General features: G+C 39.0%; 1 protein-coding gene across 1 annotated transcript; it reads right to left on the bottom strand.

The window, feature by feature from the left end:
• Positions 1-271: 271 nt before the first annotated feature.
• Positions 272-26,947, bottom strand: TRPC4AP (transient receptor potential cation channel subfamily C member 4 associated protein). The gene is made up of 19 exons (XM_079979150.1): positions 26,771-26,947; positions 20,890-21,018; positions 20,135-20,251; positions 17,238-17,295; positions 15,938-15,993; positions 14,992-15,120; positions 12,138-12,339; positions 11,792-11,980; positions 11,356-11,498; positions 10,493-10,624; positions 10,153-10,211; positions 8,779-8,880; positions 6,971-7,054; positions 6,450-6,540; positions 5,972-6,112; positions 5,775-5,883; positions 5,157-5,269; positions 4,775-4,981; positions 272-3,438 (listed from the first exon to the last, which is right to left on the bottom strand). The coding sequence occupies exons 1-19, from the start codon at positions 26,930-26,932 to the stop codon at positions 3,295-3,297; spliced, it is 2,367 nt and encodes a 788-aa protein (XP_079835276.1). The 5' UTR covers positions 26,933-26,947; the 3' UTR covers positions 272-3,294.
• Positions 26,948-27,867: the final 920 nt, after the last annotated feature.

The raw sequence follows: 27,867 nt of genomic DNA, 5'->3' as shown, positions 1-27,867 counted from the left end.
TATTGTTCTACCTGACAAAGAGCAGCCTTCATTGTGAAGCCAATGTTTTTAATTCTTAGACATACGGCATCTAATGATAGTTATGCAACAGTAATAATACAGTTGACCCAGGGCTGCAAAGATACCGTGCTACGTTCTACAGCAGACATACCTCCACCTGAGCATTACAACTGTGAAGTCCAGTTGCTTATACCCAATCCATGCTATTTATAGGAAGAGCTCCATGACTATGAGAATTGTTGCAGAAAAAGTAAAGACCTTCACTAGCGTATTTTTTTAAAATAAAATTATTTTAATAGTTTCCATTTAATACATTTATGTGCTGTTAGTAAATCAGCATTAATCTGGGCAGCATGAACATTAATCCACTTGAGATACTTTAAATTTCCAGGAACATTTGTTGGCCCACCCTCTTGCCACACAGCAGTTCCATTCCTTTAGTGATTAAAAATCCAAACCAAAGCCAACACAGCCAACAGTGACCTTTTTTGTTTTTCAGCCACATTTAAGTGTCACTCATCGGTATCACTCCTTGAAGCAGTTTGCATTTAAATCCAAGCCTACCATTGCAATCTCTAAACATTTGCAAAGAAGATTCTATGAGAAAAGCTGTGGCGGGAGATCTCTCAGGCATACAAGCTCCCTGTAAGAACTAAAAGGCAAATGGTGCAGCCTGAGTCAAAAACCCCAGCTCAACTCCTTGCAATCACCTTGTAACAGGGATAGGGAACACAGGTGGCCTTCTAATTGTTGGTGGACTCCAACTCCCATCAGGTCTAACCACTGTGGCCAAGGCTGATTGAAGCTGTAGTGCAGCAACATCTGAGAGGCTGCAAGTTCCTTACCCCTGGGCCTAGACCAATAAACTGGAAACAAATAGAGGAACATGGTGGGCGATACCAAGCCACTCCCAGGAGTAGCTAAGGATCAGTCTCACCTGAGTCAAATGCATAAAAGAAACAAAGCAGCCTGACCATTCAATTACAAGGAAATATGTCATTTATACTGGATGAAAATTAGTAAGTTCTTTGCAGACTGGATGCAATAATTAAAACGACTCAGAAGGCATCCAGTCTCATTTGAGCCTTTTAATACATAGCGTTTAATTTGAAGTGTAGGGTTACTACATTTATAGAATCAGCGCATAAATATAACCTAGAATTTGGGGAAGGGGAAAAAGGATGAGCCCAAGAAGGAACAGGTTAAAACCAAGAAGCAAATGTCTGCTATAAAAAGTTACTTCAACACTTGGACTCATTTGATAACTGTCAAAGGCATGTGGAGTCAGGTAAAGCCAGTTTAATAGTGCCTTGGGATGAAAATTTTAACATATCCTTAAAAAAATAAATAAATAAAAATCAAAAAGGATGTGGGCTGGTTGCTCCTGCACAGCAGATACATAATTTGCTCCCATATTTCCATTTTAATTTCTAACATACCACGAAGGAGAACACAGATTGGGTCAGTCTTAAAGTGCTGTGCTGTTCCTTCAATAGATGCCCAACCAATTAGATTATTTAAACTAGGCTTCCTCAGCCTTGGCCCTCCAGATGTTTTGAGACTACAATTCCCATCATCCCTGACCACTGGGTCCTGCTAGCCAGGGATCATGGGAGTTGTAGGCCAAAAAATTCTGGAGGGCTGAGTTTGAGGACGCCTGATTTAAACCAAAGAGCAACTAGTACTGTGAGATAGAACAGTACTATACTTTTTATTCTGGAAGCAAGTGCCTTTGTTTTTTTATGAGGCAAATATATATTAAAATAGTATCTGTAAACAAACCTGCTGCAGTCCAGCTGTTCTTTCCATGGCGTTATCTGAAAATAAGGTGCAGCAAAAAGTGCAGGGTAAAGATGATGAGAATAGTCAAGCACTCCGCTTTCCCAGCTACTGTTAAGTTCCATGTCTGGAACTTACCTTTCTGAACCAAGACTGGTTCTGATATTTAAGGTTTTCCTTCATAGAGGAAAATACCACATAGCCATAGCATTCTAACACAAGACTTTTCAGGGGTATATTGTGCTATATGAGTATGTCCCAGAAGTATACATTTACACATTAAGGGACAATTAAAGTAATTTTAAACTGAGGGAGATAAAGGGCTGCTAAAGCTTCTTAAAGTGCTTTAGCACAGTAATGAAAAGAATGTTCAGAAAGTTTCTGACTTCAAATATTAGCTTATATTCCAAGTGACTTGTTTAAATGCCAGCAGTTACAAGAGCAAACTCAGATATTGTTGAGCAATTTGTCCCCAAACCAAAATCACTGGGCAGCATTTAATACATATATCATTAGGAGAAGATCAGCCAATTCCAGTAACTATTACACTTCAGGAACAATAAATAAATATATATACACAATTGGAATAAAAGGATTTAATTTTGCTATTTTAGCCTAGAGTGTTAGGTTTCCAAATAGCAAATGTTCAAGAGCGGATTTTATGGTCAGCCAAAGCAGGACTGCAGAATAAATTTTCAACTTGAGTTTGTTATTTATTGACAAAATGGCCAGGCTGCAATATTTAGAGTGGGGAAAATCAGTTAATTTCAATTCATTAGTGCCTAGTCAAAACTAGGCTCCCAAGACTAACCCCATCACCACAATGTATGCCTGTTCTAGACCACACTGTAAAATCAGCTGAAGACAAGAGATTTCCACAGAACGGAGAGAGATACTTCTGGATGCAATACCACAACAAGATAAAATAAGGGGTTTGGACACAAGTTTTGTAGGAGACAATCCCAAAGTAGTTTGCAAAGAAGTGAAGAGAGCTATTATCTCCAAGAATTTAAAAACAAAATACACACACAATCAGTTCTATATCCCAATGCAAAGGAAAAAGCAATAAAAATAGAAACTTTTAAAAGTGGCTTAAATGTGGCTGGTGTGCATCTGGCGTGCCCATAAAAATCGGCTTGTTTGGATGGCCCAAAAAATTGCCTGCACTTTTAACATCTAATTCTGGTAGCCAGGATAAAAAGCCACAGCTAACAACTGCACATCTGAAAGATCCCATCTATCAAACTCAAAGGATTCTAGCCACAGTGAGCAGAAAGACTGGGCTTTTTGCAGACAATTTCGGACAGAACACAAGCATTCCCTGAATATGTTGACTAGGAAGTTGGTGATGTCTTGCTCTTCAAAACAGTGCTGAGAGCAGGGGATGGAGAGAGAAAACTTTAACATGGTAACATTCCATAGTTCCAAGTTTGTGCACACAGCATATCCCTGAAAATCCATTGTCTGCAAGATTCCCTCTGAAGCACAGTCCATTGGAAGCCAGAGCCTGAAGAATTACTCCTCGGCAAAATCTCTGTCCATGTCCATGTCCATGTATGCCTCGTCAATGTAGCTAACTATGGCACAAGGTGATGTCCGGTCTGGGCTAAGCAGTATAGATACAGTCTCTTTCCAGTAGGAAAAACTAATACATGAACTCTGTAAAGAAGGTAGAAAAAAAAGTTTATGCTACAGCACAACAGCAAGTACCACTAAAATGCAGCTGTATCTAGCAACTAACTTGCTACCAAGAACAGAAACTTCATGTTGGCCCCACCCATTATCAAACACAGGGAAACTAGGAATTCAAATTGAATTCAGAGCAACTTAGCCCAGTCTTCTTTCAGGAGCATGTTCTTTTGAAAGGAAAGCAAATTTTCTTAGAATGCAGAAATTCTGCAATCAGTATGACCATTTTATAATTTTTTATAAATTTCATAAATTTTCCAAATAAGCTGCTGAATATGAACAAATATCACAGCAATGTATAATAAATATAATGCCCCCCACAAAAAAATCTGATACTGCCCGTGAATCAAATCTGGGAAAACCCACTGAAGTAGTTTTTTTTAGCATATAACCAATTATTGGAGCCTGCCTAATTTGACAGATGTTGTATTCCACAAGACAGGTGCCCCTGTGCTGAAGGACTTCTGAGTTACCATGAAACAAACCTCCAGCACACATGGCACCACAGATAACTGCAGTGGACAGGCAGCAAAGGCAATCTTTCAGACAGCCTGGTTCCTAGCTGTTTAGGGCTTTATATGCCAACAAGTGAAACTTTAAATTTAGCCCAGTAGCACAACAATCTTTCTGGCCTGAACCAGGACATCCCCCATCCAGTAATCGGCCAGATGTCTCCAGGGAGACCAAAATTATAATGTTTTCCATATGTATTTTACTATAAAAAGTTATAAAAACTGCCTTCCAGTGGAAAAATGTTATGCCACAACTGGCCAAGAACACAGCATAAGCATTTCCATGCTAACCATGGTGTGTGTGTGCGTGTATGTGTGTGTGTGTTAGTTACTATATAAAGTACCAGACAATGCTGGGCTATTGCTTCAAATTAACATGGACCAAATGCATAGGTACATAGAAAGCACTGTTTTACTATAGCTAAGAAATTCAGTCCAGTTTAGATCCACCTACACAAAACATGAGTTCTCACTTTTTCAATGCAGATGTAGCCTGCATCTGAGGAAGCAGAATGTTTCTGTGGCAGCGCACAGTCTGTTCTGGCTTACCAAGAAACTGCGACACTTACAATAACCAAAAAATGCTTTAGTTTTGTTGAGAGCCCAACACAGCCACCTCAGAGTGTTCAATTCTCGCATATTCTTAAAATGCACCCTGACACTCATGTTGCTGTTGTATTACACTGCCTTCCTTAGCACTGTCATTACATCGACTATCTCTTTTACTCTTTCCCCTCTGGGCCACAATTACAAAATATAAAGAGCATATTCCAAAGCAACTGGAACAGACATACATTTTCTAAGCAGGTGCTGTCCTTGTCCTTATTGAGGTAATGCTGTTGCCAGAAACGCAGAAGACTGTGAAAATTATTCAGGATAAATCCAGGGTATTTCTTGGTGTATTCCATCTCTTGCAGTGTCTGAAGATAGAAGGGAAGTTTGTCCTTCCTTCGGGCCAGCATTAAGATAACCAGACTTGTGTTCAGACAACTTACATTTTCCTATAGTAAAGAAAATAAGGATAAAAAAATATAAAAGGCTCAAACTAACAGATATTCCCAGAGTCCATTTATGGAACACTAGAGTCCAACAGGTTAGGAACTTAAAGGAAAACATCACATTGGATACAAAATCTATTTACACATGCTCCATGGGAGATCAGTGCCAGCTTTTTACCTGTGTGAGCGTCTGCACATGAATAATATTAATAAGCCGGAAAAGGAAGGACATCCTCATGGACATCTGTGACATGTAGGATAACAGGCGGCACTCAGACAGGACTTCTGCCACTGTAGGAGACAAGCCATTTGTTAGGTTGAAAGAGCTGAGCCAAGAATCATTTTTGAAAGGACTAACAGCTTTGCCAATATTTGTTTCTATCCACTGTTCGTTAATTGAGAAAAGCAACCACATGAAGTGCCGATTAAAATTACCACTTTTTTAACTTCAAAGAAACTCAGACAAAAACAGAAGCAGTAGCAACAATGGGTGCTTATCTATTGTGAACAGATACTAGGAGTTTTACCTGTTTGTTATCATCAATTCATCTAAGCCTTAGTGGCTGCTGAAAATCTTTCTGAAGTTGCTGGCTGTGCAGCAAATATGCCACTGCTAATCGGCATGGGGAAAAAGCCAGACCCTGTATGTACCTGCTCGCCATGGACCAGGAACCAATCATTGCACCCAATAATTCCAAAAGGATTTTCAGAAGCCACCACATCCCTGATGGTTATAGACACAGTTGCCCATATTTTAAAAACAATTTCTTGGTCTCAGAACAGACCACAAAGTTACCTTTAATATCTGACTGGCTCTCAAATCGATCTAGAGACAAAGTAATACAACGAACCAGCATGTTGGAATCAACCAGTGAGCTGTTGATCTGATTCAAAAATATCTGAAACTAAAAAAGTAGAGTGATTAGGCTTTGCCAGCATCCAATATATTATAAGGCTGAGGATTCATTTGGGACTCTGGGGGTTTAGGTTTACCTTTTCATCCGTATTGATGTATTTATTAAACCTCTTGAAAGCATCTATGTTGAATTTCATCAGTTCTCCCAGAAGATCAAAGTAACTCTGAAGCACATCTCGTGACTTGCATTCGCTGTCTACAATGCAGTAGAGAATATGCTGGCAAGGAGAAAAATATTACCATAAAGACAATAAGCTTCACATTTTGCTTTCTGCAGGCAGAAATAAAATGGCTTTGACTTCCTATACTTGTTACAGGAAGGTGTTTTGACTTGCTAGGGGATTAAGCCTGATAATTTATAACTGTGGTGTTTCAGAGACACAGAGCACAGTAAAGTGACAAACTTCAGAAGCTTAGACTGAACCCTAGATTATGACAATGTCTAACAAGTTGATTAACTCTTAGTAAAGACTCCATGTTCTCTAAGAAATCAAGGGTTTAAGGGTTTAGAAGCACGCTTCACAAACATATGTATTTAGTAAACATTTAGAATACCTCTAGGAGCCCTCTCTTTAGCAGGAACATCTGATCTGCATAAGAAGTAGCGCCTCGTAAGAAACTTTCAACTGCCCTGGCTTGCCAAAACCTGGTGCATAAAATAAAATTAACACCTTATATTAAGAAAGAAACATCTGGTTAATTGTAAATAAAAAGTGGAAAGTTTTATGTGACATGCTCTTTTGATAGTGAGAACAGTTAAAGGAAAGCAAAGCAAAACTGGCTATATATGTGGATCTTCCTTATGTGTATCACTAGTTAGGATTCAAAGCTTAAACAACTAAGACATCTTTGGAGACTAGGCAACTTTAAGGTCATGGGCAGGGTAGAAACCATGTTGAGAGAAGGTTTCCTATCCCTGAGCACTGCTGGCCTCAATTTTTTTCAATTAAAGGACAAAACTAATCAAAACTGAAGTTTTTTAATAGTTGGCAAGGATCCACTTTCTCTCTGGACTCTGAAGATCAAGTTTTCCTACAACAGAACACGATGCTTAATGTAGTAATAACAGAGCCCACCTGAATGATGATTCCGCTGGCTCTTTCTTCATTACCTGAAGAAGTCTGGTCAGCAAGCCTCTTTTCCCATCACAGACTAAATTCCTAAAACATGGGGAGAAATTACAATGAGTAAACCAATGGGTTGAAGGGGAATTTATTAAGAAAATATCTAGCAGTTCTGTACAGCAATACCTGAGTAAACTATGCCAAGCTTTTGCAATGCTACAACCATTTCAAAATGGATGGTGTATTTTGAACATACTGTGACTCCATGGAACATTACAGTCTAACACCCCCTGCTGGTGAATGAATTTTCTATTGTAATTCTAAAAACCTTTTCAATGGGATTGAATCTTAAGTGCCCAAGAAGAAAACCTGCATTTGTAAAAACCTTGTGCTCTCTCACACAAACAGATACTACAAATTTTATTGTTTTAGCTTTTTGCAAACCGCTTTGAGGTTTTGTTTTGTTTTTGTAATCAAGTGGTGTATATATTTTATGAATAAAATAAAACCTGACTAGTCTAAATCTAAGCCTCACTGAATGTAGGATATTTCTGAGCTTACATGCACAAGAACGGGTTGTTACTTTTCCATTACACAGCATTCAGAACTGTACAAACTCAGAACTTGCATATTCTAACCCAACAGATGTTAGTTCAATTTTTTTAAAAAAGTTTTACACCCAGGGTTTTTTGGTAGCCAATATGGAAATACTTATATGTTCCACATGTCTCTAGATGTACAAGATTACACAATGTGTAATTATAGGGAAGTTATGAAAACAAGCAAAAGCAGAATGGTGTTGGCCTGTGGCTAAAACACAGAGGCCACCTTACCCGGTTTATCATTCCATATCAACTGAACTCTCTGCTAGGCAAATGAACGATAATCAGTCCCATGAATCCTCAAATGTTAGGAATCTGAGGGTTGAAGTCCATTTGCTTGCACCTTTGTCCTTCAAACTGACATCTACAGCAACGTTATTTTCCAGGCCAAATAACTTGGAAAGGGGGCAGTAAGGACCACATCTTGCTACTACTTGTTTTGTTTTTTTAAAAAATAATGTATGCTGCTATTGCCCACAAACTCATTCTGTTATTTTTATGAAAAGGGTGAAGCTGTGAAACTTGTTCCCTCTTAGATGGCAAGAATGTCCCATACCTCAAACGGGGTAACATAAAGCATTGCACAAGCTACATTCATAAACAGAATGTGCAGCAATTCACTAGGAAGTCAGCGTGACCCAATTTGGAATTTGTATGTAATAAATATTTAAGCAGAAATATAGGTATAAAGGGCATTATATAAATAAATATGTTCATTTGTATAAGTGTATGCATACTTTAAATATGCTAATTAAATTCCTTATGAAGTCCTATGTGATCCTTTTCCTGCTTCCCATGAATGTTGCCATCAGTTATCAAAATTACCTATGATTTGCAACCTCCACTCTCAAAATCCATCGCTTATGCATTCACTCTCCAGCCAACATTGGCTGCTAAGTGTTCACAGGTCTGAATAAACAGACCTAAGTTCTGCCTCAAAAGGGACAGAGTTGGCTTTAGGGGTAGAAGCAGATTGTAAAGGACTGCAAGCAATCCCTAAAGGGCATATGTGGCCCCACCCAGATGTCCAATATACACTTCAGAAAGATGCCATTGCATTGTGTGAGTGATTCACGTTTTTGCTAGTTCAACATACTAACAAAGTTAGAGATAACCCAACTTATTGCAAGGGTTCAAGAGACAGGCCTGGTAAAATAGGATACTTGCCATACTTTCAGAAAGAACAAATGATACAAACATACATGCACTTCTCTCTACCTGTCTGTGTTGACAACTGCCTCTACTTCAGGGATGTTGGCTTTGAGGGATATTGCACTCAGTTCATTAAGCTCTTGGCTGTTTAGAAGCAGATACTTGTTCCTATTATAAAAATCAGGACAGAAGGAGTGATTACAAACATTGATTCTTTAATGCATCATCTATATTCCCTTTGCAAAAATGCACACAACTATGCTGGTTCTTCTGTGGTATCAAGGTTCTATTCAGTTTTACAAAAACTTAACTCTATATTGGACAAATAATCTCACAATTTGGGTTTGAGCCCTGAGAATCCATAGAATGAACCCACAGAATAAATTACAGGTTGCATTCAAAGTAGCATTAGGTAGTTCCTTGCACAAGCAGAATGACTTCCGCTTGTGCAACATAATGTCTCCCCTTCCCCAATCTCCCCCTGTTCTGGGGTTTCCCCCCAACACTTTAGAACAGATTTGGGGATGGTGTGTATGTGTGGGGGGGCAAACTTCTGTTGCGCAAGCAGGAATCATTCTGCTTGCGTAATTATTTAGCTGAATACTGTCATATTAAAGGAAATTGTGAAAAAGGAACTCCTAAAATAGCAGACGCGGGTGGCGCTGTGGGTAAAAGCCTCAGCGCCTAGGGCTTGCCGATCAAAAGGTCAGCAGTTCGAATCCCCGCGGCGGGGTGCGCTCCCGCTGCTCGGTCCCAGCGCCTGCCAACCTAGCAGTTCGAAAGCACCCCGGGTGCAAGTAGATAAATAGGGACCGCTTACTGGCGGGAAGGTAAACGGCGTTTCCGTGTGCGGCTCTGGCTCGCCAGAGCAGCGATGTCACGCTGGCCACGTGACCCGGAAGTGTCTCCGGACAGCGCTGGCCCTCGGCCTCTTGAGTGAGATGGGCGCACAACCCCAGAGTCTGTCAAGACTGGCCCATACGGGCAGGGGTACCTTTACCTTTACCTTTAAAATAGCAGAAGGCCAAGTTTCACAATTCCAGTTCCTTTTCCCCTAAACTTTTTGATAAAGAATGCCCTAAATATAAGTTTAGATTTGGGGCAATCTGTTTAGGATCTCAAAATTCATGCACATAGTGCCTGTGGAAGTGTCCTCTGACAAAACTAGTCTAAACAGCTGTATTCCATTTTTTGGTCCCTTGCATGGCAGCCACTGAATAGTCTCTCCCAAAATGTGCTTTACAAATACCTCCCAATATCTTTTCACTCACTTCTTGGAAGTGTAACAGCAAAACATGATCAAAACTATTACATATTCTTTGTATGTTACTTTTAAGGAGGTTCTAAATTATCCGAGTTACTTCAAATATGATGTTCCATCAATTCAGCAATACATGAAGTGCCACCACAAAGTTTATGGCAAACATATTCTATACTCACTCATGGTGATCACTAAAACTCTGAAGTAGCCTCAAAAACTGAATCTTCAATGTAATATCCTACAGAAGAAAGAAGTTGAGAATTTATTTTATAAGAAACATTACATAATATCCTTCCTAGCAGACTGGTAGAAACATCAACTCACAACTTCCAGGCTTTAAAAAATATTTAAGCCATTTTAGAGAGTGATGCTGTTACCATTGCAATCAGAAAAAAATACTAGTATGAAAAACAACTGAAGAGGCTAGCTATCAACATTATTAACAGCTATTACATACGAGCTCTTAAGGGCCATTCCAAAAGAACATACTCTATGCAGCAGCTTAAACCTAATACTCACCGGGCTACAGTCACAGTTTTGATTATGCCCATGCAGAACAAGGGCTGATGCTGAATGCTTCCGCCAGATCAATTTATCAAACAAATTATTAAGGCCAGGGATCAATCTGAATTCTGCAATCATCTTGTGAACCTAGGCAAGAAGAATAATCAGGTATATTCACTACAGGTATATTTTTAAGATCTTCCAGTTTATTCTTTAAAGCTCCCCCACCTCCCCACAAAATATAGCCCATTATATATATAAATATAAAAATCATAATCTACACACACACACACACACACACACACAAAATTAACTCTGAAAAATATATATTTCAATATCCAGCAATATCCATTAGAGATTTCTATTCTGCACACCCCACAGGAATGAATAGGAATGAAGAAAATGTTGTTTCAAGAGTGCTTCTGCAGTGGCTGCACCCTTCATTTTAATCTACTTGTTTTCAATAATGCACCAAATTTCAAAATTTAAAGTGAAACTTTTTAGTGTGAGTTTGTTGATCCCAAAATAGACTGGCATAAAACATGGCATGGACTTCCTTAGCCAAAAGCCTCATTTCAAAGTATTTGCATAAAGCAGGGTGCCTTAACTGCTGCCTATCTTAATGCAAAGTACTTGCCAAATAGAAAAGTACATAAAGGCACATACAAATTAAAGTCTTACTAGATCACCAACCAAAAACCTTATAGCTGATCACTGTGCAAGATACATGAATCAACAAGCATCCATTTCCTACAAGATAAGATTATTAGTGGTCTAGAGTTTGAAAAGATTGTAGGATTTTAAATAGCTGGACCCCCATTTGAATTTTCAGAGCCACTGCTTGCAATTCACTATACACTTCTGATGCAGAATCTCACCTGATTCCTTTGCCTGCCCATTAAAAGCACACAGAGGACATACAAAACTTCCAGTTTATACATAATCTCATGCATAATCTTCATGGTCTGTGGAAGTTGATTCCTTGGTGAAGTAGAGGCAAATCCACTCTCATCTGAAGATTCTAAAAGACAAAAAAAGGGCAACGAGGTAGTTATATAATAGTTATCAATGCAACAAAAATGTAGGAAATGAGAAGATGTTAAGTTTCTCCAATGTAGCAGAAACTGAATATACCATCCTGAGGTATTTGCACAAGTCTTTTCGGTCTTTAGGGACTGCTGCACACATGCTTCCATTCCAGTACGAAAATGTCAAAGCAAGAGTACAGTGCAAGACAAGGCCACACGCAGATCTACAGGTGATAAAGCTACCAGATTATTAAATGGCTGTTCCAGTAAATTTAAAAGCAGGTACCTGTGCTGCTTTGCTCTGTCTCTTCACCTGCCACACGCATTAGTGCATCAAGTACAAGTGCATTATCTAGCCAGGTGTACCACTCCTCCAATTCTTGAAGGAAACTTGAAGTTCCTGTTGTTTCTGAAACTTTTCTGGTTGCTAGTTTACACAGCCGTTCAATGAAGCCTGGTATATTGAGGAGTGCAGCTATGACAAGAAGCAAATAGGATTAACAAATGTTAAATTGATGGAACAACTATTATTAGAAATCCAAACGAAATCAAGTTTACTTCCATCTTAAAATACTTTAACTGAGTACATATCAATCTGAGTACATATTAATTTCAGAAACAGGATGCTTTACCTTGATTAATTTCCGCCCGAGAAGGACCCATGTTCTTTTTCTGCTGAGCATTTTTTGCAAGAAGTGTATGTTTGTCATCACTGCCTGTGTCCAGTTCTGAAATTGTAACTGCAAGGATCCTGCAGAAGTTTGCAAGCTGCTGTTGGTCAAAGCTAGAGACTAGACTGGAGAGGTTTGGAATATCCTCCAACTGAATCATTTCCTAAAACATGACAAGCGATATGCTGACTGTTAGTGACCCATAGATGATTTTTAATTTTTTTTTAGCAAAGATATTATTTCCAAGATTCTTGCAGATTAAAAGCCTATTCTGATCTCCATCTGAAACCACTAGCTAGAAGTGGAGAAAGGCAGCACTGATCTCAATGTCCCTAAACATGCTAACCTGCACTTCATTTTGTCCCTATGACAAAGGGGAATCCTGAACATATTCAGCTGAATGTGCTTAGAATACTGATAGGGAAACCAGGGTTCCCATTTACAAGGAGGAGTCTAACTGCATTAATATTCAATTCAAAGTGCATTTGAAGTCAGGAACCTAAGATGCACTCAGCTGAAGGTCTGAAAAGGAGCTGGTGTGCACCTCTGTCCTCACCTCACTTAACACTTTTTAGCAAACTCCTAGATAGGGCATTATATAGAGATAGGAATCTTTTAATTTACCACTCTGAAGAACATTAACATAACTACAGTAAGTCTGCAATTTATGTGGCGCTATGTTACAGGGATCATGCCTACAGCCAAAATCACATCTAGTCAAAACACATTGAGCTCAATGGCAGCTGGGATTTCCCAGACACCCACCCCCTTTCTATTGAAAAAAAGTATTTTTCTGCCAAGCATGTAAAACTGAATGGGCACAAGTTAATTGCATGCAAGTTGTGGGCTTACTGTAACCGTTTTACTTTTTATATTACTTGCTATGTGGCTCATTAGATTCTGTATAGCAAGTACTTAAAATGGATCTAATGATTTGTATACGTCTGTACAAAGGAGTCACCCCAGCAAAGTACAGAAGTTCTGATCATGTGGGGCTGTTGCTATCAACCTTGACAAGTTGGGGCGGGAACAGAATACTTTACCTAGGCAACATGGAAGCCTATCATAGGAGAACAGTTTTCCAGGGGCTCCTATTCTATCTAAGTAATGTATTAGTTGGGCCATACAACAACCTTGAGAGATCATGCTGCACAGCAGCAAAGGCGTCTAGACCCTCTTAGCAGTTATCAACACTTACTTCTGATATATTATTAACATTAATAAACAGTCCACAAATTATACTGTACTTCACCACAAAACTGCATATTGTTCCATGCCGATTGGCTGGAAATTATTAATTGCAGGAATAATTTATTATTTTTCTTTAATTAGATGGGGGTATGAAGCTACCTCCCCACTTTCTGGACTTCTAGAAAATTAAAAGAATTTAATTCTTTTAGCACTAGCAGCTAAAATAATAATACTGAATATTGAAAAGAACAGTTTTGCAATATGCTTCTAGCTTAAACATTTTGCAGAGTCTCAAGGACATCTGTGCACCATTTATGAGAGTGCAGGGTATAAAATGAGACTGGCTGCAGTCCCCTGCTTCTTGGTTTTCCTTCTATTTCTTGTATCTCATTTTAATTTGAATGAATTATACCTTTGGGAACATATTTTAAAATTATAACTGGTAAATTACTCTTTGCTAAGCAATTTTTTAAAATGGCACAATGCTGAAAAGTATTGATAGCAACTGACAACTAATCTCACAAGTTAGAGAACATAAGTAAACTCCTCAGATTCCTGAAAGTGTACAAGTTTCATGAAACATTACATCCAAAGTTTTTAGCTTGTGTACTACAAATAAATAATAGCATTTACCTTTATGCTATATTTGTCTCTGTGCAAACCCAAATACAGTTTAAATAGCAAACATAATGGGGGTCAGGAAATAATGTCTCATCTTTAAAAACTCCCCTCTTTCTCTCTTGAAAGCCTCGGCTATTATTTTAACTGGGAAAAGGGAGATCTAATTAAATCTGCTGATAAAACTTAAGTGCTAAATAAATGCATTTCCAAGCTCATGATAAAAAAATTGAATCACAGAATTTCAGAATCAGAAGAGACCTTGGAGATCACCTAATCCAACTTCCTAATCAAAGAAGGATCTGCAATGCAGAACTTAAATACAGCATCCCCAACAACTGGTTGCCCAGCTTCTGCTTAAATATTTCCAATGAAGGCAAGCCCACCACCACCCAAGGCAGTCCATTCCACTGTCCAACAGCTCTTAGCTCTCAAACAACAAAAAACAATGCATGCAATAGCCCTTCAGGTATTTGAAGGCAGCAGACATGTCTCCCCTTAACCTTTTCTTATCCACACCAAACCTACCCATTTTCCAACTGTCCCTCCAGACCCTGTACACCACCCTAGTCACTATTCTCTGGACACACTTGCTTCACCATTTTCTTTGTAAATTCCAGTATCCAGAAGTGGGCATAGTGCTACCCACAACATTACTTTATTTGAGACCAGAAAGCTAAGGCGTGAATGGGGTAATCAAAGCAGTGCATGCAGAGATGTATAATGGGGACTCACTTCAGCAGGCTCAATAAAAAGTACCCAGCCTTGCTATTACATGATGCCTTCCCAAAATTTCATTTTACAGTTAGGAGAGGTGCTGCCAAGATACTCTTAAACATTACAAAGGAAAGACAGGCTAGGAGCAAGTAATATGGCTTTTTCCATTTAGGATACAATATTTTTTTTCCCAGTTACTGAACTGAGAAGGGACTTCTACTTACAAGCTGTTAAAGAGTTTTCAAGATTAAATGAGAACATGATGGTATAGGCTACATTATCAACAAACCTTTTTTACTCCCAGGATGTCTTCTATAAGGGTGGCTGTTTGCAGGAATGTCTTTTTATTTGTCATCAATGTAAACAAGAACAATACAAAATCATTTCTTTCTGCCAATCGTTTAGTGACTCCTTCAGTCTACAATAATGAGAAACCACATATACACATGAGCAAAAGCTAACACTGCTGAGACAAACATAACATATAATTTTAAAATAATATAGAAAAACAGAGCTCTCCCAGGAGGCGGCAAAGTGGAAATTAAAAAAGGAATGGAGAAAAGTGCCTTCCTTCCACATAGGATTCTGAACCTTTCCAGCTTTCTTTGCCTTTAAGTAGAAGAGCAATAAATTCTCAACAGGGAAAGCTAGGCTGCTCAAATGACGTGAGTATAAAAGTGCATACCAGCTAAGTAAAGTATCCAATAGTCTTGCCAATGCATACAAATGTAATGTGAATGAAAGGAATTATTGGTTTGTTTTCATGCAACATTTAATGTCATGAACTCAACTCTAGTTTTCAACACTAATTTTACATTGATAAAAAGTTTCTATTTTTTTTTAAAAAAAACCCAGTCCAAATACTACCACTAACATAAAATGACTCATACAGTTCCAGAACAAAATTTAAAAAGCATACATAACTGAAAAGAGTCTTAAACAGGGAATGCTGACCAAGATTCCCACAGTAAGCCACTGCATTAAGGCTTAAAACACTTCAGCAAAATAAACAGCAATGAGTCCTTACTTAAAAGATGTTTAGACAAAATGCAAGCAGCAACAGGTTTGCTGCACTGCAATTTGTGAAATGCAATAGAAATTTTAGCATCAAGAATATTACAGCATGCAACATTAATTTAATGCTTTGAATGTTTTTCTCTGTCAGACCAAGAATCCCCTAAACCTAGCTGTATCACAAAACAAAAATTATTGACAGAACAGAAAATATAACTTACACATATGCAAGTGTTGTACAATATGCTTAAACAATCCTTGATGAGGTCATCGCTTACTGCAATAGAAAAAACTGATTAATGCTTCCTGAACAATCAACCACAAACAAAGACATATGTCACCACACTATTTAACAGCCCAAATGAAAAAATCCAGGAAGTATCTCAGCTGCTAAAATCTAATAAAAATGAGATCTGATCGAAGTTGAACACACAGAGGAACGACAACTATTATTAGAGCAGGTAGGCAATCCGTTCACATCAAGTTTATATGGCTGACAGAAATACTGCAGATATCATGTGATATTCCTGTTCTGAACACCATATGAAACAAGAAACTGAGACTTTGACTTCCTTTTATTACCTTATGAGCCTATATATATGCCATGTGATTCTAGCCTTGCTTCTAAATGAAAGGGCATTTAGCTTGTCTGGATTGTGAAACTCTGTACCTATTATTATAAGTAAGCAGCGCTGGTCCATTTGCTGATATTGTTTATATTAGCTTAAGAAAGCTAGCTTTTGTTGCTTTGTATTCTGTCTTGTAATTCACAACTGTAGTCTTAACAATGGTTTTTTGTTTTTATACTTTCACTGGGATACTGGAGTCTATTTTTTTAAAAAAGCTATTTTTAATTTAATTTTTAAGAAATCTACTTCACCTATTTCCTGTGCGTTCTTCTGAGTAAGATTTCTAGAACTAAATCCATGGACTTGGCTGCTCAGACAAACTGCTACTGAATAACCTCCTGGAGGCTTATGTATTGTTGGAACAGAAAATCTGGTTCTTAGTATTTTGTTCCTCAAATCTTAGGTGACGTTCTGTAAAGCTCTGTGATTTTCCTAGCCAAAACTGGTGGACTCACAGGAGTGATGACAGTGGTTGGTGTTTAATTCTGGTCATTTGGCTACTGCTACCCAACAAGACTTGGGCTTGCCTCCAGGGTTTGGGGAGCGGGTCCTCTAACACACTGGTTATTGTGCATCACTATCCAGATGTTATTAAGTAGTCTAATGATGTTTTATGGATGTGCTATGTTCACTGCCTATATACTTTGTTTATTGTGCAGTATTTAATCCCATAAACAAACATGGTTTACCAGCATTTATCACCTCTGCAACCATAAAAGTTAAGAAACTGTGTGGTAAAACTTCATTTTCATACATCATTAAAACACACACACAATGTTAGCAAACAAGTATTGCTACCAGTACTTGGTTTAGTGACCAATTATTTTATCAGGATACGAGAAGAGAAGGAAACAAAACAAGGTTTGGTGAAGGAAGTATATTATTGACTTACTTTTCTGCTTCTTCTTTTGTGTAATAAGAGTTGGTCTCATAAGTATTTCTACTAGAAGCTGTGAAAATTAGATACATAATAACTTTATATAGATGCATTTTAATAAAAAAAGCACCTAATTTTTGGGCTATATTGAAATTTAAAGCAAACTACTTTAAAAAACGACAATTCCGCTCTATTGTACTGCACAAAACATCCAGTGTTCTACTTTACTATGCTTCTCTTCAAAACAATAGTCATATTTCAAGAGCAATGCAATGACATTTTAAAAGAAACTATAGTTTTAATGTGAATGAGAAGTATGTTCGTGCATGTTGCAAAGTTGGTGCAAAGTTCCCACAACATTTCTCCACTTCTGAGGCAATGCCATTTGCAGAGGACATGGATAGTCTACTGATCTTTACATTTGCAGGGCAAGCTTTCCCCCTGCCATGTATTAATATTTTAAAGATACACATATACTTACTAATATTTACTGAATATACACACTGGGAAAACTCAATACAGTAACACACTTACATAAATATAAGTCAAGTGAATTAAAAAGAATGGATACTTTTATTCACCCCACACACCCTTTTATATTACCCTTCTTTTCCATTTCAAAGAAAGACTTGGGATAAGACTGATAAGGGGTTAAAAAAGACAGAAGCAACTATTGTAAAAGGAAACAATGTCACCCAGAGAACATTCCAGACAATTGTAGCAAAGCTATCTATAGGACTATGGGGCACCTCCTGCCCTTGAAAATGGCCGTTGCACATTCCTGCACCTTATGGAAGCCACCCTGTCCTCCCTATCAGTTGACACAGTAGCACCAATAGCTGGTGCTATCCCAGAGCAAGAATCAGGGCTGGCATCCAGTCTATTCTTTCAGTAGTGGCACAGGATGCAATTGTATTGCACAACATACAGGACTGGACCACGAACCACCCCTCTATCACTAAGGAGGACAGGACTCTATAATATACGCCTGTGGCCTCTCCTTGTGAAGGCTGCATAGAAGTTGAATACATTGCAACTTTTAAAAGCTATAGGCTACTTAAAAGCAAAATCTGCGCTGCCTGTAGCTTATCTGATCGAGACATTATATCAACCGGCATCACTACTCAGTCTTTGCGCATATTAGTTGTAAAATTGTAGCTTATACAGACAAACGGGTTTTTTTTAACTTCCTATTGAAGAGGATTTAAAAGATTTTGATGTAGTAGGCAGCTCCATATTTTAGTGTGAAATAGCTTAGTTTCAATATTAGTTCAAGCTAGCTATTAAGATTCTGTAGTAATAAAAGAATGTGCTTTTCTAAATTTATCTTTAAGATACAGACATGTTGCTCTCCAAGCTTTTAACTATGACCTTGTGTTTAATTTATAGACAACTTTTAGTTAGCTCTATCACAGACCCATTCATTACGGCCACTCATGTATTGACAAGGGGTTCCATTGCCAGAGCCAGCCTCCCACTAAATGGAAGCTTTATTAAGATTAAAGATTTGGTTATGAAATATGCAAAAGGAAACTAGACACTTTGTACTTAATATACTGGATTCAAGAGGCTAAGTATTAATTATATACGTCAGGATCCTATGACTCTCAAGAAGATTGAATATCACTTCTGAGCCATGACAACCCTCAACTTTCTTAGCACTGAAATTATGGGTGCCCCATAAACGTTTTGAAATGCTGAAGGACAGTTGGCCAGTCAGGTTATGAGACGCCTAATATAGAATGCATTTACCTTGCAACACAAAAAATACGCAGTGCCTCTGATGAAGAGTCTTACTTCAAAATATACTGGGTGAAATAAGTCACACACTTCTAGTGCCACTTACAGCAGGGGTGCAGAACCTGTGGCCCTCCAGATTACAAGCATGATCAAGGATTGTTGGAGTTGCAGTGTTCAAAACTCCCACTGTTCTAGGCACATTTTGTCATAGGGAATTTCACTAGAGTGAGCAATTTCTGAGCTCTGGGTGCAGTACTGCACCTAAGATTTCAGATTAAAACTGCAGAGTAGAAGGAAAGGGAGACATTTTTCTGCCTCCCCACTTCCAGCTACTCTCTGAAGACTGGAGAAGAGACCCTCTTAAGAATATATGGGGGGAGCGGGTGAAGGACTAGAAGACCATGTAAAAAATGAACACAATATTTTAGCTACAGTTCATTCATTTTCAGCTTCGGAATTCTTGTTATAAAAAAACACACCTAGACATTCCATTGTTGCACCCATCACCTAGCTTTAATGTGCCATTTAGCTTTCATATCTCAGTTTCTAACACTATGGAGTTGTAGTCTGAAAAAACCCAGAGGGCCAAGATTCTGCACTCTAGAAGTTTCTTCTGATTTTTTGTATTGGTGCCCTCCATCCTTACCTCTCTTGATGCTACAAGTACCCCATGGACTGCTAGTTAGTCATTCCTGCTAGAGAGAAAACATTCCCGTTCCTTGTGATACTCAATCTGATTGAGGGAGATTCCTTCCTAGCATCCAATAAAGTGATGCAAATCCATGCTGCTTTACACCCCCATAATCCAAAAGAATGGAAGAAACACACCAAGATCACATAACTTTAACCTTGGTTAAAGTTGCACCCTGTGACTGTTTATTCAACTTGTAGAGTGAAATTGTGTTTTCTCTTAAGCCTTCATTTTCTAAACCAAAAGGCCAAGTTACTTTAGTCTCCAAAAACACAATATTCCTATTGTAATGAAGAATCCCTTCCTTACATTTTAAATTTGGCTTTCTTGGGTAACCAAACCTTCCTGTGGCTGTACTGTTGTCTTGAAGAAGAGTATTAGTATTTAATTATTCCTACTACCAATGCCTCACTCAATGTGTTAGTTACTGTATTTGACAATATGCTACAGCATTTTTTTTAAAAAAGTAGAAACCACTTACATCAACTCCTCCAAATAAGTCAAATGTGTATGTATTTGGAAAAGTGGATTCTTGAGCAGACTTTCTCTCTTCTGTGACAAATGCCATAGCTTCCATTGAAAGGAGGGGAGAAATCTCCTGGCAGGGAACAAAAGTTAAAGTTGTAAGTACTGAGAGATACTTCATATCAAAGCATAATATTCAAAGTAGTTGCAGAAGGTTACTGAGGGTACTTATGAGATTTTCAAAACATCAATTTGCAGCACCAGATAGCTGATTTCATCAAAAAATATACAAATACAGATTAATTCATTGCATCAGCAGCTAAATGTGATATCAGAAAACAGAACAAACATAATTATTCTATCAATGTAGTCTGAAATGCCAAACATGCAAGATTGGGGAAAGAAATGATTTCTAAGTAAATATGCGAAACACATTTGTTGAAATTCACTTTATATGAGCAGAACTTGAACCAATACTCAATTCCTTTTTACTCTTCTGGAAAAAATAACCAAAGGGTTGGAGAATCTTCTGTACGAAGAAAGCTTAAAGCTTTGAGGAGGTTTAGCTGGGAGTAGAGGAAGACAACAAATGAGGGCTCTGATAGCAGTCCATATAATTATGCATAGGATGGAAACAGCTGAGCACATGCATTTGAGGGGCCACTGAGAGAATCTGTGACTAACACATAACTTATGAATTGACTTAAAATATCAGAGGAAACTGAGAATGGATTCTGCTCCATGCATCAGTCTGCCAGTAAGAAACATTACCTTTAAGATGCCTTGGCACTGGGATAAATCACTGTTGGGATGACTGTTCTCATACAGCTTCTGTAAGAGCAAGGGAATTCCATTCCACTTTGCTTGTTTATCTCTTTCCTTTAACAACGCTTCTGTGAGCTACAAGACAAGATAAAGATGAGACTGACACATTTCTCAGATATAATATATTTTATACTGCCCCAGAGCATACATCATGCTACCTTGTGTCTTGGAAACTGGTCACTATACCCAAATTGTGAGCTCACTGTATCTGATATTCACTATTACACTAGGTCTGTTCAGGCACCCCCAATCATGCAGAAACTTCTTTTTCTTGATATAGAAGAGACAACAAATTGCCTTCAAACTTGGAAGCCAACAGTTAATTCTACTGACCCACTAGAATACATTAAAAGTGTCCCTGAGCTCACACAGTATGTCCTTTCCTTTCCACTAAACAAGTTTCCTCACCCTTCCCACACTCTGTTGAGAAGGGCTCATAAAACTCATGGTATAAGTCTGAGTCCCTGGATGTTTCTTTAGAAATTAAACACTGTCCCCATCTCTCCAGCAAGCATTCTAAATATCAGGTAATGGTGTTAACAATGCTTCCACAAGAATATAAGTTCTTTCATTGTAAGTGAGATTTGGAAATTCAGTTGTCATTCACGTGAAAATCTGGATACAAAGAGGGTTCTGTATTCTGATACAGGCAACACTGTGTGACCTTAATTACAACAGATCTTTAGTGCCAAGCAGACTGTAACATTTTGAAGAATGGGGCCAGTGATGTTTAGTCAAATACTCTGATACTCATAACAGGACTAGTATGGTTTACTCACTGAAAATTGTACTTTTAAAAATGTATTAAATCCACATATGTTCACTGCATCTTACTTATAAGAAAAACTTATAGGTGTGTGTTCCAATTGTCCTAACACTTGCCAAAGCAGATTTCTGCAAATTCCCCAACGACTGATATTGGGACCTGTGCTTTTTAACTTGTTCATAAATTAGAGTTGATGGTACCAAAATGATCTGGATAGTTAAAACAAAAATGAGGAAGAGCTTTGAAAGGATCTATCTAAACTGGGTGAATGAGCAGTAAAATGGAAAATTTAACACTATGTAGTCAAGTAAACTGATGCAAACTGGGGCACTTTTCTCTCTAAATTTCATATAAGGAGTCTGAATTGGTGGTGGTGGTGGTGGTAACTGAATAGGAATGAGGACTTGAGTTTGTGGTGGATAGCTTGATGAACATGTCAAGCCAATGTACAGCTGCTAAAACATGATTTTTGAAATCAGCATTAAAAATGTTTGACCTTGGTAAACTGAAGCAAACATTGCCACTACAGCTGGAGGTGGGGTGGAGGACAGATTTATAATCTCCCAGGCTCCCTTTGAAGGTTACCCTAAGGAAAATGGGAAATATTGTTTTCAGATATCATTGTGAGTTAAGCTTTTCCTCATTTGTCAGCTAGTTAACATTGTCAGCTAATGTAAACAGTGGTGAAAACCAAGCCACCCCATCATTTCTTTTGCTTAAAGCTTTTCCCATTCAAGAACAGTCCTAAAAATTCTTACCATTCTCTAGTAGGCCAATGTCTAATGCTGAATTTCCAAAACATTTTTTTAAAAAAATAATAATCCACCAGCAATATTTTCCATAGTATTGAAAAGTGACAGCTAGGCTCTGAATGTGATCTTTTTTAAGGCCACCTAGATCAAATCTGTAGATCAAGAGATTCCCTGCTGTTATAACTATACGATATTAATAATACCCACAGCTCTCACATACGAGTATTGCAAAGGAAATAAGCAAAGTTATCAGCCAGAGTAGTGATAATGGTGAGGTATGTTAACAATGTGAACTGCTGACTAGTTTGTTGCTAATAAAAAATACTAATACAAAAAGAAAATTAGATTGCTTTCCCTGCTATATCTTCCACCTATATTTCTCTTTCGTAGATTATTATCTTCTTTATAAAAATGAAAAGAATGGGTTTTCTAAAAAATTGTCATTTTCACAGAGAAATTATAAATTCACAGATGTTGATAGTACTGTAAATAAAGGGTTGTATCCAACATAGTGCTATATGAACATTCTATCTGTGCAATAATTTCTGCTTGTGCAACAGAATGTCCCCCCTCCTTTCCCCCTGCATTCCCCCTAAACCAATTCTAGAGGGTTTCCTCAACCTTACAGAGCAGATTTGGAGAGTGTGTATCAGGAAAGTCCAGCCGTGCAAGGATCAATCCTTGCACTGATGGGATACTGTCGTTTCATTCTGTATTATCTTTAGACTCATAAACTAATATTTTGTAAATTATCCTGCACTTTCAATATCCAAAATATAACTTACTCTAGTTCTCCACAAGTGTGTTATCCTCATCTTCCTTACCTTATTTTATCAAAATTAGGAAGCCTTATCACACAAAAAATACTCTAGATTTTCAATAACCACTGAAGGGTTAAAATAAATTTTCTAAGTAGGGTTGCTTGTCAAGATGTGAGATCTAATTTAGCGGAAGTAGGTTCCTGCTTACACAGTGGGGCTTTCCCTTCATTTCCTCCCCATGGACCCCCAAAACACAACCCCCAAATCTGCTCTGGGGGAATTCAGGGACCATTCAGCAGATTTTAGGGAGAGAGAAGAGAAACTAGAAATCCCATTGTGCAAACAGACAGACATCATTTAGATGTTGGCCAAATGAGCAGCTTATGTGTGCCATCAGTTTTGTCAGGTTATAGATAGGATTAACACCACAGCTCTTTTAAGATAGAAGGACTCCTCACATTATGATTTTTCTTCACAGATATAACTTTCACTATAAGAAAAACAAACAAAGTAGATTTACAAGTATCTTTTGTTATGCATACCTGAGCTGGAAAACCAGTTTCTGTACTGTGAACACTTGCACCAGAAAAGATGTGTGTGATTGTAATGTGCAGTAGTGATGATGCCCATGCAGAAAATGCAATGTGCATGACAGTGATGAATTCTCCCCTCCCCATGAAAATGCTATTGAAATGCAGATTCCATTACCGTGGAAAAGAATCAATGCTTCAAATTCTCTTTTCATTCCCAATCTTGCAACAAAGCAGTGACAAGAACCTACACAAAAGGTTTTGACTAGCAACTCCATGCTAAAGTGTTGTAGCAGAGATAGGTAACTTTGGGCCATTGCAGCTTCCCTGCCCCCCAACTCACAGGGACTTCTATTTTAAGAAGTCCCTGTGAGCAGAACAAAACAGTATTTTAAATTCAGCATTCACACTTAACAAAGCTTCTGGCTCCACCATTTTCAGAGAAGAGTTTTCAAAAATTCTGGATGTAAATTTCCATATAATTTAGTTTATTGTGCCAAAAGAGAAAGGAATGCTGATCAAGCATGAAATATATACAAGCAAAACAGCACAGATTCAAAGGTTCAAAACTTATCAAAGAAACCCAACTAGGAGTTTACAAGATCAATGTCACCTTTTCCACTAGTCATTCAAACCAGAACTCTTCTAGTATTTAGGGGAAATGACTAAAGGAAATGACTTAGGTAAGTAGGATAGGCACAACATATTTCACTGAAGGACAAAAAAAGAACCGAGCAAGTTAGGTTATCCTGGTAAGTAAATTCTATTTTCAAGTTAGAAAAGAATCACTCTAGGCAGCTAGAAACTTGCCTCAAAAGAAGGAATATAATTTTTAACATTTACATTGTGCATTTTGATCATAATCCAACAGTGTTAAAACTCATTTAAATCACTGAAAACAGCAGGCTTCGGTGTACCCAGCTCAGTGCTGGATTGCAACATTAAATTATATTGTGTATTGTGAGGTATCACATACAAAGGAATATTTCTTCAAAAAACTTCACATATATTTGTGTCAAATATTTTCATTTTGGCTGGTTCCAGGACACTGCAATAGTCCATATGGCTGATTTTCCTTATACCAATGCAATCCAACTAAACTTACAGAAATGGGAATATAAGGCATCTTTCTATTTTTGTAACACCTTTCAGAGACAGGACAGGCTTGCATACCAGAATGGTAGATCACTATTTCCCATTCCTTATCTTGAACCAATACTATTACGTCTCCCATTATATAAAAAAACCCTTGATTGGCCTGACTTAATTAATCCACCTTTATGTATTGGTTAAGCAAGCTGTGTTCACAGCAAATGCTATTTTTAACATTGATAATTTTAGTACGCTCCAATATGAGTCAAACACATCCCTGTAAAATTTAGGTTTTAATAATGTGCATGTAATTCTTATCCAGATACTTTTTTAAAATAGCAATTGTTTGTATTTGATGTAGTTGTTTTAGATGCTACTAAAATTATTATGCTTTGATGACAGTAAATTATGTTTGATCAAAACCACTGCCAAAGCTGAAATGAATGTATTTTGAGGACATGATTTATTGAATCCTTTCATTTTTAAATTTAATACTTATGTTTTATTTAGGTGATTTCAGTTAAAAGAAATAAAGGGATACAGGGAAAAAAGAAGAGAGGGAGAACATCATCATCATCAACAACAAACATACTTATAAAAGCAAAAATATAGACCTTTATTGAAGTTGGGTATTTTGTGGACTGTAGTCTTCAAATAAATGAAAAAGATTAGAAAAAATTATCTCCCTCAAAGGAAAAAAATGGGTATAAATATCCATTTCTTTGAGCATCTCCCATTCTTCCATTTCAGAGGCCAATATCACCTTTGCCTGATGCCCAATTTTAGTCTTACTTATTCAGGGAATTATGATTTAATTAGGGTTTCACATCTCAGTATCGATAATCAACGTTGTAGATTTGCAATGTTGGTACTTCAGGTTTTTATGGTATTAACATCATATGTCGTTTTCCCCCTGCAATGCTTAAGTTCTACTAAATAAAGAAAACGTATTTGATATGTGTCCTTGGACACTATTATTTCCTAATGCTCCTAAATGTGGCAGCTGTTATGGAGTAAAGTAGGTGATAAATTCAACTGCCAGACTGTGTCTGCTACATAAAGATCACACTTTTAAGATTGCCTCTCGGAACACAGCAAAATTGCCACACGTTGACTCAGCGATGGTGCTCTTACATTCTGCCAACTGACTCCTGCTTGGGAGCAGTGGCGTAGCGTGGGGGGTGCAGGGGGGGCCGGCCGCAACATCTGGGGGTTGGGGTTAGGGGGCGCTAATCCACGGGTTAGGGGGCGCAAGTCCACGGGTTAGGGGGTGCAAATTACTTGCCTTGCCCCGGGTGCTGACAACCCACGCTACGCCACTGCTTGGGAGTCATACCTTGCCATGGGGCTGTGCAAGACGCCCGTGCGCGCGCAAAACACTTTGGCGAGCAAGGCAAGACGACGCCTTTCCATCGAAGACTGCATGCTACTGGGGGAAAGGTACCGGACTTCACCAATGGCCTTATTAACGGAAAAGCCGTTGAGAGTTGAAGACCAGGAAGCCAAGCAGGCCTCGCAGCAGCAACTCCAGGGTTCCCAGGGAGCCCAGAAAGACGAGCGGCAGACTCCCATATTTCCGAGGGTGAGGGAGATGGGATAAAATTGCCCGAGCTCGCCTCAACGGGTGCCAAGAAGGGCCGCCTCCTGGATGCGGGTATGAGGGTGGGGAGAGACAAAGGGGCGGCATCACACGCGAGGGAGGGACAGGGGCGAAAACCGCCCCCCACTTCCCACCCCACGGCGAGGTGCAAAAGGCAAGGCTAGAATGGGACGTGGCTCGGCCGCGGCCTCGCTCCCCGCCTCGTCCCTCCCGCCGCCAGCGCCCCGTCTCCCGAGAGCCGAGCGGAGCCTCTTCTGAGGGAGGTGGCGTGTCGGCGTCGCCTCAGCCTCGGCCTTCCCACAAAGCCCGCCTCAGCCCCGCGGTACCTGCGGCCCCCGCGACAGGCCCCGGCCACTGAGCTGCGCCTGCCGGAGCTGGGCCAGGATGTTGGCCGGCCTTCTGCAGGCTCCCGTCCGCCCCGGCGCTCCGGGATCCGGGCCCGCTGCCGCGAGCGGGGGCGCCGCTCCTGCTCCTTTCGCCGCCGCCATAGCCGCTCCTGCCTCTGGCTAAACAGGAAGCGCCCCTCCTCTCAGGCGCTTTGAACTGAACGTCTCCCGGGCTGCTCCGCAGCGACCCCAGCTGGCCCGGCCGCGCGCGCACAGCCAGCCGCTTCCTGATTGGTGGGGAGAGGAGTACGCGCCAGCCTCTTCCCCTTTCCCCCCTCATTCCCCAGGGGCTGATGGGAAACGTAGTCTTTGGCCGTAAATTGCGAGCAGCTTTACTCACAGAAAGGGATACGGGTGAGGGAAGCGCGTAAGGAGCGGAGAGGAGAAGCTGTCATTTCCTTCTCCCTTCAGTCAAAGCCAGGACTTCCGGTATTTTGTGCGACGCTTTCCGCAGACACAAAGGCACGTGAGGTTCTTTTTAAATGCCCCCCCCCTTGCTTTGTTAGATAGCTACATGTAAAGCCTTTCTTCAATTAAGCCATAGTTGTGTACGAAATACAGGTATTACTAACAACTACTTTTTTTTATAATCGGCATCAGCATATTATGTGCATATATAATATAATAAGGTAATAATTACAGTATTACTACTAATAATTAGTAATAATTATATTACTAGAAGAAGAAGAGTTTGGATTTGATATCCTGCCTTTCACTCCCTTTAAGGAGTCTCAAAGCGGCTAACATTCTCCTTTCCCTAACTGCATGTTAGAATATTTGAAGCACTTCACGTGCATTTTCTAAGCAACCCTGTGAACACAAAAGTTTAGGGACGCTATATCGGCCCACAAGAAAGATTCTATAATCCATAGTAGCACAATACCTTAATCAGGCCAACCAACTTGGAACAAAGTAGCGTACAAGCTTTCAAGTTCCTCTCCGTAAGTTCAACAGGGTAGATAGTAAAACGAAGCTGGGAGGTTGGCCGAGGTGAAATCACAGGGTTTTGTCCTTAAATGGGACATGAGAATATATAA

Source organism: Podarcis cretensis (genome assembly GCF_951804945.1).
Source record: "Podarcis cretensis genome assembly, chromosome: 6".
Taxonomy (NCBI): Eukaryota; Metazoa; Chordata; class Lepidosauria; order Squamata; family Lacertidae; genus Podarcis; species Podarcis cretensis.
This window is presented reverse-complemented; position numbering and strand designations above follow the sequence as displayed.

Excerpts from the sequence above, each read along its gene's own strand:
- TRPC4AP (XM_079979150.1), bottom strand. The coding sequence starts at position 26,932 with ATGGCGGCGGCGAAAGGAGCAGGAGCGGCGCCCCCGCTCGCGGCAGCG. Across the intron at positions 8,881-10,152 it reads AGTTTTAGTGATCACCATGA|GAACAAGTATCTGCTTCTAA; the intron begins GTGAGTATAGAA and ends TTTTTATAATAG. Across the intron at positions 7,055-8,778 it reads GCAGTTGTCAACACAGACAG|GAATTTAGTCTGTGATGGGA; the intron begins GTAGAGAGAAGT and ends CCCATGTTTTAG.